At 45.1% G+C, this 12291-nt stretch overlaps 1 protein-coding gene across 4 annotated transcripts in view; it reads right to left on the reverse strand.

The window, feature by feature from the left end:
- SPG11 (SPG11 vesicle trafficking associated, spatacsin) overlaps nucleotides 1-12291 on the reverse strand; it is a 251910-nt gene that overhangs the window by 52272 nt on the left and 187347 nt on the right. For all 4 annotated transcript variants that reach the window (XM_078772351.1, XM_078772350.1, XM_078772348.1 and 1 more), the window contains exons 33-34: nucleotides 4096-4218; nucleotides 3837-3988 (exon numbers count right to left, since the gene is read on the reverse strand). In XM_078772351.1, the coding sequence (XP_078628477.1) occupies nucleotides 3837-3988; nucleotides 4096-4218 (275 nt within the window). The remainder of the gene's footprint in view (nucleotides 1-3836; nucleotides 3989-4095; nucleotides 4219-12291) is intronic.

Genomic DNA, 12291 nt, shown 5'->3' on the forward strand with positions numbered 1-12291 from the left:
AACCACGAGGAATTGCGAACTGCGGCCTCCCGACCTTGCCTCCCTCTCAAGCAATCCATCTCAAGCCTTACCTGCCTGCATTATCCCCTGTGTAAGTGTGAACGTTCTGTCCTACTCGTTGTCTTGGGGCTAAGTAAAAATGAATAGTGTAAGTTAACGATTCGCTGTGTTACTGCTTCTTCCATCCATTGCTTGTGTGTGTATAATAAAATCTGTTCTTCCTCCGTATTCTTCTTCTTCTTCATTCTCTTTCGGTCGCTTTAGAGATTTCCCGATTGAATATCTGTGGGGCGATCTGGTCAACGTCGGGTGGAATCGGGTTTTAATCGGGGAGTAACTGTTCGGACGCGGTTAAATACACCACCGCTCGGTCAATATAACATCTAAAAGCCGCGTCTGTAACAATATATATATATATATATATATATATATATATATATTGCTGCGGTTTTGAGTTTTGTACAATAAAGGTTAAATTTCCACCTCATAGTTAGTCACATTGCAACATGTAGCCTCGCGATAGTGCAGTTATCTCATAGTATGTGTAAGAATAGTCCTCTTCCTGTGTTAGTCTTGCGTTGAGTAGAATAATGAGAATAGGTCCTTTCATTGCCTCCATTGCCTTATGCCTCTTACGCCTCTTTATGCTGCCTTTGGCTTTTTCGCGTGAATTGACACGAGGCGGGCCTGGCAGGTCGGGTCGGGACCGAATGAGGACGGCGAAGAAGCCGACGGTAAGCGCAAGCCACCAATCAGGGCTCAAAGGGAGTGGCTGCGGCAATGCGTCACAGGGCGTGGTTGGAACGTTCGAGAAGGCTCAAGGCGTGGCAAATATAACCCGTCGCGCAAAGCCCCCAGAAGCAGAGTTTGAGGAGTGGAGGAGAGGCAGGTGAGCAGGAGTTGAGTACGGAGAGGTTCGAGTATTGATGAGAGTTACGAGATCGGAGAAAGACGCGCATGAACCCCGTATAAGCGCTCATATTAAAGTGGACGATCGGTTGAGCTTAAGGCCGAGCCTCTAGTGGGTTACGTAAGTGATAGCGCGCTGGTTAGTAAACGCGTTGTTGGTTTTATTATTTTTGTGCAAATGTTTGGATTGTGAGATGTATCATGACGTGGGTGTGACATTGAGCTTTGTTGTTCCATCTCTCCCTCCTTATGAGGATCGATGATGAATTGGTGATGGCAAATTTAGACAATGGGATTGTGATGACGAATTTGTTATCGGGGAAGTAAGGGGAAGACGTGACGGTAGTGATGAATTTGTAATGTGTAGATTTTTTGTAAATATGGGGTAAGGGCAAGGATAGAACAGGTAACAGAGGGGGGTGACATACGGTAGGGACGAGCTTTTCTCCGCTCAGTCTCCAGAGGCACCTCACCTTGCATTGCCTTTATTGGTGTGTACCCTTGTGACCTTACCCCTCGCTCACCTGTCCTCTCTGTCTTCCTTCCCCGACCCATGGATCATGCTCTCTGGGCACCGAGGGGAGCGTGCGGGAGTCCCCCATTGTGTGCCAGAACCCCCGCAACCAGCTGTCTGCATCGATGCACCATTTATGGACCACATGTCTGTGGCTGAGCACCACTCATGGACCCCACGGGTTGGGGCATGGCCCCTCTGCTGGAACCGGCCATGATGGCCGAGATCTTGCTGGCGGACCTCGGTAACGTGGCATACAGGTGAACCACCCCTAGTCGGCCCCTAAATAAAAACACACAATGGACACGTTCTGTGCTTGTTATTATTATGTCCAAATAGGCCGCCAGCAAGAAGAACATGAAGAAAGACAACATCAGGAAGAACATTGGCCAGCAGAGGGAGCCGAAGAGCAAGACCACCAGCAGGGGTTTGTTTATTTTATTATGAACTGGTGACTGTGCACTGACTGGTGCGTTTTTTGGTGCTGATTATTGGTGCTGATTATTGGTGCTGGTGCGTCGATGCAGCACACTGTCGTCTCCCCCCCCCCCCCCCCCCAAAAAAAAATCACAGGTCCTGGGTTAGTTCTGTAAATACCAGCGTCAAATGTAAATAATGCTCCCCACCATACATGTATAGTTGAAGACAATTCCGCAATTCGGTTAGCTGTGGGTGTAAATCTGTTAGGCAGGGTGCAATGCAGCAGGGGGACATACTTATTTGTGTTTTAAAACTGTCACACTCAGGGTCAGGTTAAATGTAGAGGGAACTACACCTACGTGTCACACTAACGTTAAAGTTTTATAGGCCCGAGGACATGCCTGGAGGATGAGGGTGCAGTGTTGTGGATTTGAGAATCCTGTGTTTTTTTTATTGTTGTAAGTGTCATGAATCGTGTTGTAAATATCACCCTCCGTAGTGTAAAGGTCAGAGGTCGTCCTCCTAGTTAATCCATATACATGCACGTAGCAAATCATACCCTTCTAAATAGTTATCTCCTTATTCTATGTAGTTTAAGGCTGTGTTTCCCATTAGTTGACTCTGCATTGCATCAGATGAAATAAGATAGGCCCCTCCGACGCCCCCATGGCATCTTCAAAGTGCCAGTAACTTTGGATGGGGTTAGTGGCATCACCATTGCCAACCGCATTTACCAACTGCAATTGCCTCCATTGAGCACGCGGTCGGTTCGGAGAAGAAGGTGGGAGGAGTCAACCAGGCGCCAGGAACAAGGCGTGGCTTTGCCAATGCCTCATCAAGGGGGCGGGATCGGTGAGCCCTCGCGACCAATCCAGGCCGAGGCGAGCTCACCGATGGGCGTTTCAAAAAGGCCGGCGTCTTGATCGCCAGGCTCCTCATAAAAGGAAGTCGGGAGGGACTGAAAAGGAGAGAAGAACCCGTCACGCAACGCCCCCACAGCAGATGCGTCAGAGAATTGTTGAATACCGCAGTCCACCAGTTGAGTTCAAGTCCATCAGTGGAGGAAGAGCAGTCCACCGAGAGTGGAGTTGAGCCCAGTGGAAGAGGAGCGGCAACGAGGCTTTCAAGTTTCTTTCCAAACGGTGGTGCGCTGTGTTGTGGTGTACGGTGGTACCAGTGTGCGGAGCAGCAGCGTGGAGCCTTGACCACCGCAGCTTGAGCGTTGATGGCAGCGTTGCTTCTGAGGAAGGGCGGCGGCTGCTCACTCCCGGCCCGGCCGTCCTCCCGTGTCCAGCCGAACCTTCCTCCCCTTCCAGTCATCCGTGCCTGGCCTCATCCATCCATTCATGTGAGTCTGACCGTAGTCTGTCTTTTGTCTTGTCCTGGGGTTAAGTAAGACTGTTTAGGTAAGTTAATATTGCACTGTGTCCTTCTGGTTCCTCCATCCTTTCTGTCTTTATTTTATTATCCTTCCTCCTCCTTGGTTTCTTTTGACTTGTAAATAGTAGTAATAAATCATATTTGTTCTTCCTACTTTTGCCTTCTTCTTCTTCTTCACATCCGTTTCGTCCTTGTCTTTTCCCTCATTGAATACCTGTGGCGCGATTTTGGCCAACGTTTCAGGATCGGGTTTAGTCTTTGGTAATGGCTCGAACGTCGTGTTGCTAACACCGCTCGGCAATTATAACATCTAAAACTGGGGTTCGAGCGGGAGTCCCTCCCCTGCTCGCAGTCAGGAGTGGCACTCAGGTCCTTGGGACTTTTTGTAGACCAAATAGCCTGGCTGCTCCAGACCGGGAGGAGCGTTGGGACCCCCAGGACTCACGTCGGTCAGTCGCGGACAAGGGGATTGACCCCCCCTTCTTAAGGGGAAACAGGCCGACGGAGAGATCCGTAACAATATATATAGATATACATATATATATATAGAACCATTTCCTACAAAGCACACAACAAATTTGTGAGTTGGTTGCCCAGATCGGGTGAGACTTACCATGAGAGCATATAGCTCACGGGGTACAAGGACATGCTGCATCAGGTGTTTGGCCAGGTGCAGTGTGCGAATAATTCCCTCCACATGGCATATGATTGTGAAACACTCGTGAGCAAGGATCAATACCTCGACCATGACTGTTGGTTCTTGTCCTGTCAATATTTATAGGGCAATTAATTAGTTTAGTGATGACCTCAATTCACTCCAACGGCCAAAGGTCCCACAAGGGAGTGAGTGTGTCTTTGGGAATATTAAATACCTGCGAGAGATGAGGCTTTCTTGAGAAAAATGGTGCCAAGCGCTGCTGGCTCCGAACACAGCTTGAGGAGTTGCCCGAAAGCCTCTTTGCCTTCACTGGGAAGGTAAACCAATCGAGTTCCCTCTGTAGATGTAGGTACAGAGAATATAATTTGTGAGTTAAGAGGGTTGACAAATAATTGTGAAGCGTAATCCAGATATTTCACTTCAAAAAGAAGCTCGCTGCATGATACAATAATTGTTTGAATGAATTTAGGATGTACAACAACTTCAAGAATCAGCAATTATTTGTTTATTGATTTTTATTTCACATTTATTTTAAAAAGAATAACTAGATAAACATTGAAAATAGGCATATTTGATAAATCATTCCATAATACAACAACAACAACAACATACATTTTAAGGCCATTTTCCCTGCCAGAGCGGGGGTTAGCCTTGCGGTCCCCATGACAATCTTCTCCATTTTGCCCTATTTTCTGCATCTCTCCTTGTTAACCCCCTTGCCCGCATTTCTTCTTCCATCATCTTTAGCCAAGTCTTTCTCGGTCTTCCCCGTCTTCTACTTCCTTCTACATTCATTTCCATCACTCTTCTCAACCAGTCACTTTCATCCTTCCTCAACACATCACCATACCATCTCAACCTGTTCCTCTTCACAGCATCAATCACAGGCTCTATTCCCATCATCTTTCGCAATTCATAATTTGTCTTCCTCTCTCTCAACGATACTCCGCACATCCATCGAACCATTCGCATTTCCACCCTTTCCAACCTTTGTTGCTGCTCTACGTTCATTACCCATCTCGCTCCCATAAATCATAACACTTCTCACACATGCAGCATACACCTTTCCCTTCAGCTTCAACGACACTCCCCTCCTCATCAGCACGCCACTCAATTCCCGAAACTTCTTCCATGCACATCTCACTCGAGCAACCGTTGCCGAGTCTGATCCACCTTCTCCATTCAGCATGTCTCTGAGGTAGCAAAATGTTTTCACACCTTCCAGCTTCACGCCGTCTCCAAGATCCAACTCAACATTTCCTCCATCTGCAGCTCCCTCTGTGCACACCTTACATTTGAATGTAGCTGCCACACTGGTTAATGACCCTCTCAGACCACCACATTTTTGATGAACCCACTCAGCACACATTGTACACTGAATGGAGTTCACTCCGACACCCTTCCTACACACAGCACAGGGCCACTTCCCAGTTCTTTCCACGTCACCACATGCTTTACCACTTGCCATCACCTTCGTCTTTCCGATATTCACCTTCAGACCTTTTGTCTCCATACATTCCTTCCACGTGTTCATCTTTTCCTTCAGTCCATCCATACTTTCCGCAATCAACACCAGATCATCTGCATACAACAACTCCCACGGTAAACCCTCCTTTACGTTCTGAGCCAGCACCTCCATCACAGCTACAAATAGTAGTGGACTTAGTACCGACCCCTGATGCACTCCCACCTTCACCTCAAACTCACCACTGTTCCCGTCCTTCGTCCTTACAGCTGTGCGCGCTCTTTTGTACATTGCCATCACTACTCTGATCAACCATTCCTACACTCCTAACTTCCTCAATGCCCATGTCAATACTTTGCGTGGAACCCGATCGAATGCTTTCTCCAGATCAACAAACCCAAGAAACAATTTCTTCCGCTTCTCCATGTACTTCTCCTGCAACTGCCTCACAATGAAAAGCGCGTCTGTCGTTCCTCTTCCTGGCATGAATCCAAACTGCATTTCGTCGATCTTCACTTTCTTCCTTATCCTCCTCTCCAACACCCTTTCCAATACCTTCATTCCATGCTCCAATAACTTTATCGCTCGGTACGAGCCACACTCCAGAGGGTCACCTTTCCCCTTGTATAGAGGGACGAGGGTACTCAGTTCCCAATCCACTGGAATGCGGCCTTCTTTCACCACCAGATTACAGATCTCTGTCATTCTCTTCACACCCCTACTTCCTGCTGCCTTCAACATATCTCCCACAACTCCCGTCGGCCCTCCCGCTTTTGTACTCTTCATTGCTTTTATCGCTTCCTCAACTATCTTCTCAGTTATCTTCTCTGCCGGTCCTAAAACTGGGTTACTCTCTATGTTGCCATCCCATTCATTCTCTGTATTCAACAGCATTTCCATATGTCTTTTCCATCTTCCTTTAATTCCATCTGGGTCGACAACGATTTGTCCCACTTCATCCTTCAAGCAACTCACCCCCATCACATCACACCTCTCTTTCGCTATCTGCTTTGCAATCCTGAATACTGCTTTCTGACCCTCTTCCGAATCCAAGCGTTCTCCGAACATTTTCCTACATGCCTCCTGCGCCTTTGCTACCTCTTTCCATAATGATTTCCGCACTTCCGCAGTTTGATTTCCATAATTCCATAATGATAAAATAAAATTATAAAATTAAATTATTTGATAAATCTTTTTTTTTTTTTTTTTTTCCATAAAATATTTGACAAATAGGAATGAAGTGGGAAATCCATACCGATTATGCTTGATCATTACCAAGGAGCTGATACTCTCGGTCCCCCATATTTTGGATGGTATGAGGAATACGTGTGTAATTTGAAAGCTAAATGTTCAAACGTGTGTAATTTGAAAGCTAAATGTTCAACAATTCTTTAAACATCACATACACAAACCAAGTTACTAAGATTGTTGCCATGGCAAAATAGTTCAGCCAATCACAGCCGTGATATAATCAGGTTGAGATAATGTCATGAGGAATAGATATCTGCAATATGAAAGCTAAATGCTCAACAGTTTTTGAAATATATCCGTAAGTAGATGTAAGTACAGAGAATATCATTCTTCAGCCCAGATTTTTAATGGATAAACAAACACACGAAACACAAGGCAAGTTACCGAGATGATTGTCATGGCAACATAATTCAGCCAGTTGCCGCTGTGCCCTAATCAGGTCGAAATCATGTCATGAGGAATAGATATCTGCAATATGAAAGATAAGCCTGGTGTTGGCTTAGCGGTTAGGGTGCTGGCTTGGGATCCTAGGATCCTGGGTTCGAATCCCGGTCGATTGCTGAATTAACGCCAGGGGGGTTCACTCAGCCTGTCATCCTTCTGAGGTCGGCAAAATGAGTACCAGCTTGCTGGGATGAATGATCCCGGTGTGTACCCCGGTTTAGAATAGGTACACCGTATCCCTGCGCATCGTAAGAGGCGACTAATAGTCTGGAGGCACTTCCAGGAAATGTGACAGTAGGGGTACACTCATGTTACAAGCTGGCAACAATGTTTTTCTGAAAGCCCAGACCTCTAGGAACCCAAAAAGTCTTGTTGCCAGCTTGGGAAATGGTTTGGACCAGATTTGTGGCCATTTTTCAAAATGGCCGCCTACATTTTTGGTGTTTTCTAATATTTGAGCTCTAGAACTTATATCTGGCTGTCTTAAAGGTCTCTAGGGTTATGACCTTATAACATATAGTCATACAACAATCCTCACCCAAATTGGGGTGCATGGCATATCTATAAGTGGTTTTATTGAAGCAAAAAGGCAAAAATATGCCTGAAAAACGCCTTCATTTTGATTTTTCCAAATCACTAAATTGCATACTGTGAAGTTGTTCTTTGGTCAATTTCTTTCAAAATAGTTTTAAAATTTGCCCAGATCCCTCCTCTTCATTAGCAAATCTTCAGGAATATACCCAAGTTCTCAGAAAATATGTTTTATGCATGATCAGCTACCCCTACCCCCTAAATCACAAAACGTGCCAATTTTCAATATTTCCAGATTCCAACCAATATCATTGTTGTATGACTTTTTCTCATCATGATAGGTCCAAATTAACTTACTCTATGTGATTAGGTGTTAATAAAAATTGAATTTCACACTTTAGTGAAAATCCAAGATGGCTGCCAAATGGCCAATAAAATATAATATTTCACATTATGACGTTAAGTTAAGGTAATGCAGTCTACCATTTGATACCAACACATTTTTGAGACATAATATATTGCAATAATGATGCTTTCCTTTGTATCCTTCCTCAGGTCCTGCCCGAATCATCATTTTAACATAATTGTTGTGTTAACAATGTACTATAACATATTGCTTGTTGCATGTGCTGTAAATAGCTTTCAGTGTTGTGCTAGACATAGTCTTTGTCTCTTTCCAGATATGAATGAAGATGGAACCTGTAGCTGTGATAGGCGGGAGACGGAAGAGAGAATCAGTTGCACTGGACATCGACTGGAGCACATGCTTCATTTGCCAAGGCAACAGAAAAAATGAAAAGACAACCAAGCCCACAGATGTTGGTCTCGAACGCTTTAAAGACTGTGTGATTACGAGACAGAAATACCATGACCATGAGTACATCTCAACACTTGACAGAATACAGAGTATTGACCTTGATGATGAAAAAGAACACATAGTATGGCACAGGGGCTGTTATTCAAAGTTTACACATGCCAACCATATTGAGAGACTGAAAAATCGGCATGAAAAGGAAGCAAAGGACTCGTGTGACCAACCATCTACATGCATTCGCCCCTCTTCTAGAGCATCAGTTGCTTCAGTGTCCTGGGACAAATGTATTTTCTGTCAGGAGGATAAGGCAGGAAAGCAATTGAGGAATGTAGCCACTTTAGAGACCTCAGACAGAATACTAAATGATGCTCAAAAGAACAAGATTATGAGATGCCGGTTGGCAGGAATAAGTGACCTAATAGCTGCTGAAGGGAAGTACCACCTTCCTTGTTATGTAACCTTCAGGAGGAAGTCTGAGTCAACTGTGGTAGAAGAAGGCCCAGAATATCCACCAGATGTTTGTTTCAACAAAATGATCGAGGAGGTGGATGCTGGGCTGTCTGGAGGAGACATCTATACCATGAAAACCATCTGGCACCAATACTATTACATGATGAGAAGAGACTTCAGTGTCTGTGTGGAGCAATGTGACCGACAGAGTTACAAAGCATTCAAGAACAAAGTCAAAAGGGTATTAGGAGATAGGGCAGATTTTGTACAGTCCATGAATCAACAGGATTCACTTCTAGTCTTCCCACTAATTCAAACAGGTATTGTTGTTCAGAACTTAGCAGAGATGGCAGATGAGCTAGAACAAAGTGAGATACAAGATTCTGATGAAACCTCCCAGCACATTCCATCTTTCTCAGCCGAAACGAAGGACAAGGAACTCTTGAGTTGGCTTTACAGAGTGGCAGTCAAAATGAGAAATGACATCAAGACAATGCCAGGACACTCAGATATTGGAGACATCAATACTGAAAGTGCACAGAAGGTGGTTCCTGAAAGCCTTTACATTTTCCTACGCCTGCTGTGTGATTGTGACAGCATATTTGAAGATTCTGAAGGGACCTCCGAAGGTGATGATGATGGAGAAAGCAAAAGGATTTTGAGCATAGCACAGGACATAGTATGTTTGGCATCTGGTGGCAGAAAGCAGACACCAAAGCAACTAGGGCTAGCTCTCACTGTTCACCAAGCAACAAGGTCCAAGGACTTGGTGCAACTAATGCATGCTGCAGGACATGGTGTTAGTTATGAAACTGTAAGAAGAGCTGACACTGCCCTTGCAAACTCTGTCTTGGCCAGATATGTTGAGCAAAACAACACAATAATACCCCTGAATTTTGCACAAGCTACCTACCAAGGATACATCAGATATGCTAATGATAACATTGACATCATAGAGGAGACCCTTGACGGTCAAGGCTCCTTTCATGCCTCACAGTCTGCTGCCTTTCGAAGAAGCATACCTGGCGAAAAGACCATTGCACCTGATGTCAAGTCAAGCAGTAGCAGATCTGTAACTGTGCCAGAGCATTTCAATGAGATTCAACCTTCAGGCATGGGCACCCAGAAACCCGAAGCAACATTTCCAGTAGCTGTGAAAGCTGATTGGTATATGGAATCGGATGCCCAGGTTATCTCTGAGGCTATGGCCATAGATGTGTCATGGCTCCTTGCACGTCAGTCTCACACCGAGGACCAGCATGTTCCAGGCTGGACAGCATTTAACCAGCGTGTGTCTGATGTGAATCCAGCAAAGACTACAGTAGGGCCTATGCCGATAATCAATGAGCCTGCACATGAGTTTGACACCATCTGGACAGTGATTCAAAACTGCCAAAGGATGACTGCTGCACTAGGGCAAACGTATACAGTACTTACCTTTGATGAGCAACTGTACTGTAAAGCCAAGATGTTGCAGTGGGCCAAACCAGACAAATGCAAAAACCTAGTGGTGATGCTTGGTGGTTTCCATATTCAAATGAATTTCACCAAGGTTATTGGACAGTACATGGCAGATTCCGGCTTGAAGGACATTCTGGTAGAAAGTGGTGTGTATGGCGAGAACACTGCACAGAACATCCTCAACGGGAAACAATGGAACCGCACAATCCGTGCCCACAAGCTTGTGTTTGAGGCATTATGGCGAATTCTGTGGCAGAAGATCCTACATTGGCTGAATGAAAATGAAGTACAGATTGATGCAGAAATCAATCAGGTATCAGAGGACCTTTCGAGAGCTTTCCAGCAGGCAGACGATGAGGCCATCTACAGTGCTCTGAGGCGTCTGGTGCCCAAGGCCTACCAGGTCAGTGCCCTAATAGAAGACATGGACAGGGAACACGAGGCAAATGCCACATTTGTATATTGGCGGCAATACATGCATCTTGTGAGCATCCTCCTGAGGTTCACCCGTGCCATCAGAGATGCCAAGTGGGAATTGTTCCTGACCACTTTTCGCGAGATGCTCCACTGGTTCGGAGCCTTCGACCGGCCAAACTACCTGCGATGGGGCAGTGTGTTCCTGGCAGATATGAATCAGCTGGGGCACACTGCGCCTGAGGTGTTGGCAGGTTTCAATGAAGGGGACTTCGGAGTGAAGGAAAGCACACAAAAGTTCAACCAAGTACCTGATGATCAAGGACTGGAGCATGTCAACAAGATGGGCAAAATCGCTGGAGGAGTCATTGGTATCACACGCTCTGAAACTGCCCTAAATCGGTGGGGACTGACCTACATCGATAGAGCTAGGATTGCCGATGAAACTAGGGACATGCTCGGAGTAACAGAAGATAATAATGATGACCAGTCTGTGCACAAGGAATCTGGAAAAGCAAGGATGCTGAGGGATGAATCTGATGTCCAAAGCCTGATGTCGATGTTTCAGAGATTTGAGGTCTTCAACAAAGAGTCTGAGGAACTTGTATGTCTCACTACTGGGGATATTGCAAATGCCGCAATTAAAAAGGACCTGCTATGTGCGGAGAAGGTTGGACATCAAGTGGCCCGTACCTTTGTGACTGAGCGTTTCATTGAGAAAAAGACCAGCCTACACACAAGCATCCCAAAACAAAAGTTGAAGACATTTGCATCCATGTTTGCTGTTGAGGTGTCCAAGGACAAGAAGAAAAAGGGTACTGCTATTGTCAAAGCAGATCGCGATCTGTTTCAACGACTGATTGTTGTCATGGAGGCAGGCAGAGATATTGACATAGATTCACTTCTCACACAAGAACTTTGCCATGTACCTTTAGCTCTAGCCAATACTGATGGGATGCCCCGTCTCATGACCAAGGAAGGGCTCACAGCAGAATGTGTCAAAATTGCGACGTGTGCATGTACCTCAAAGGCCCGTCCATGTCTAACTGGCAGGTGCAACTGTAGGAAAAATGGATTGCGGTGCACATTGGCATGCAAATGTGCAGACTTATGCAGGAACCCCCTCAATGACTCTGATAGTGATTAGACGACATGCATGGAAACTTGAGTATATTCCATAATGTCATATTGTTACTATGCTGGCTGTATTTGACGTAATGTAACTAGTCTTGCTTCAGCTCTGTTCCACCAATGTATTACTAGTCTATGATATGACTGTATCCCACATTCTGTCACTTATGTATGAATAGCCAGATTAGCTTGTTGGGTATGACTTTGTTAATTCAGTGCCAAATATTTGTTTAGTTTAAAGGTGCAAGCATTGCATTGACGTTTGTATTGTTTGGATCAGTGTAACATAATAATGTTTGCATTATGTATACAAGTTATGTATGTTTATTTTTGTTTTACATTAAATAATATAGCTTATATTTTACAATCTTCTATGTCTTCATTTATGTAAGTGCCTTGTTTGTCAGCTATGTTGGAACTAATATACTCCGCAAACAAGGCACTTCCAA

The sequence above is a fragment of the Myxine glutinosa genome, chromosome 2 (genome assembly GCF_964187855.1).
Source record: "Myxine glutinosa chromosome 2, kmMyxGlut1.1, whole genome shotgun sequence".
Lineage (NCBI taxonomy): Eukaryota > Metazoa > Chordata > Myxini > Myxiniformes > Myxinidae > Myxine > Myxine glutinosa.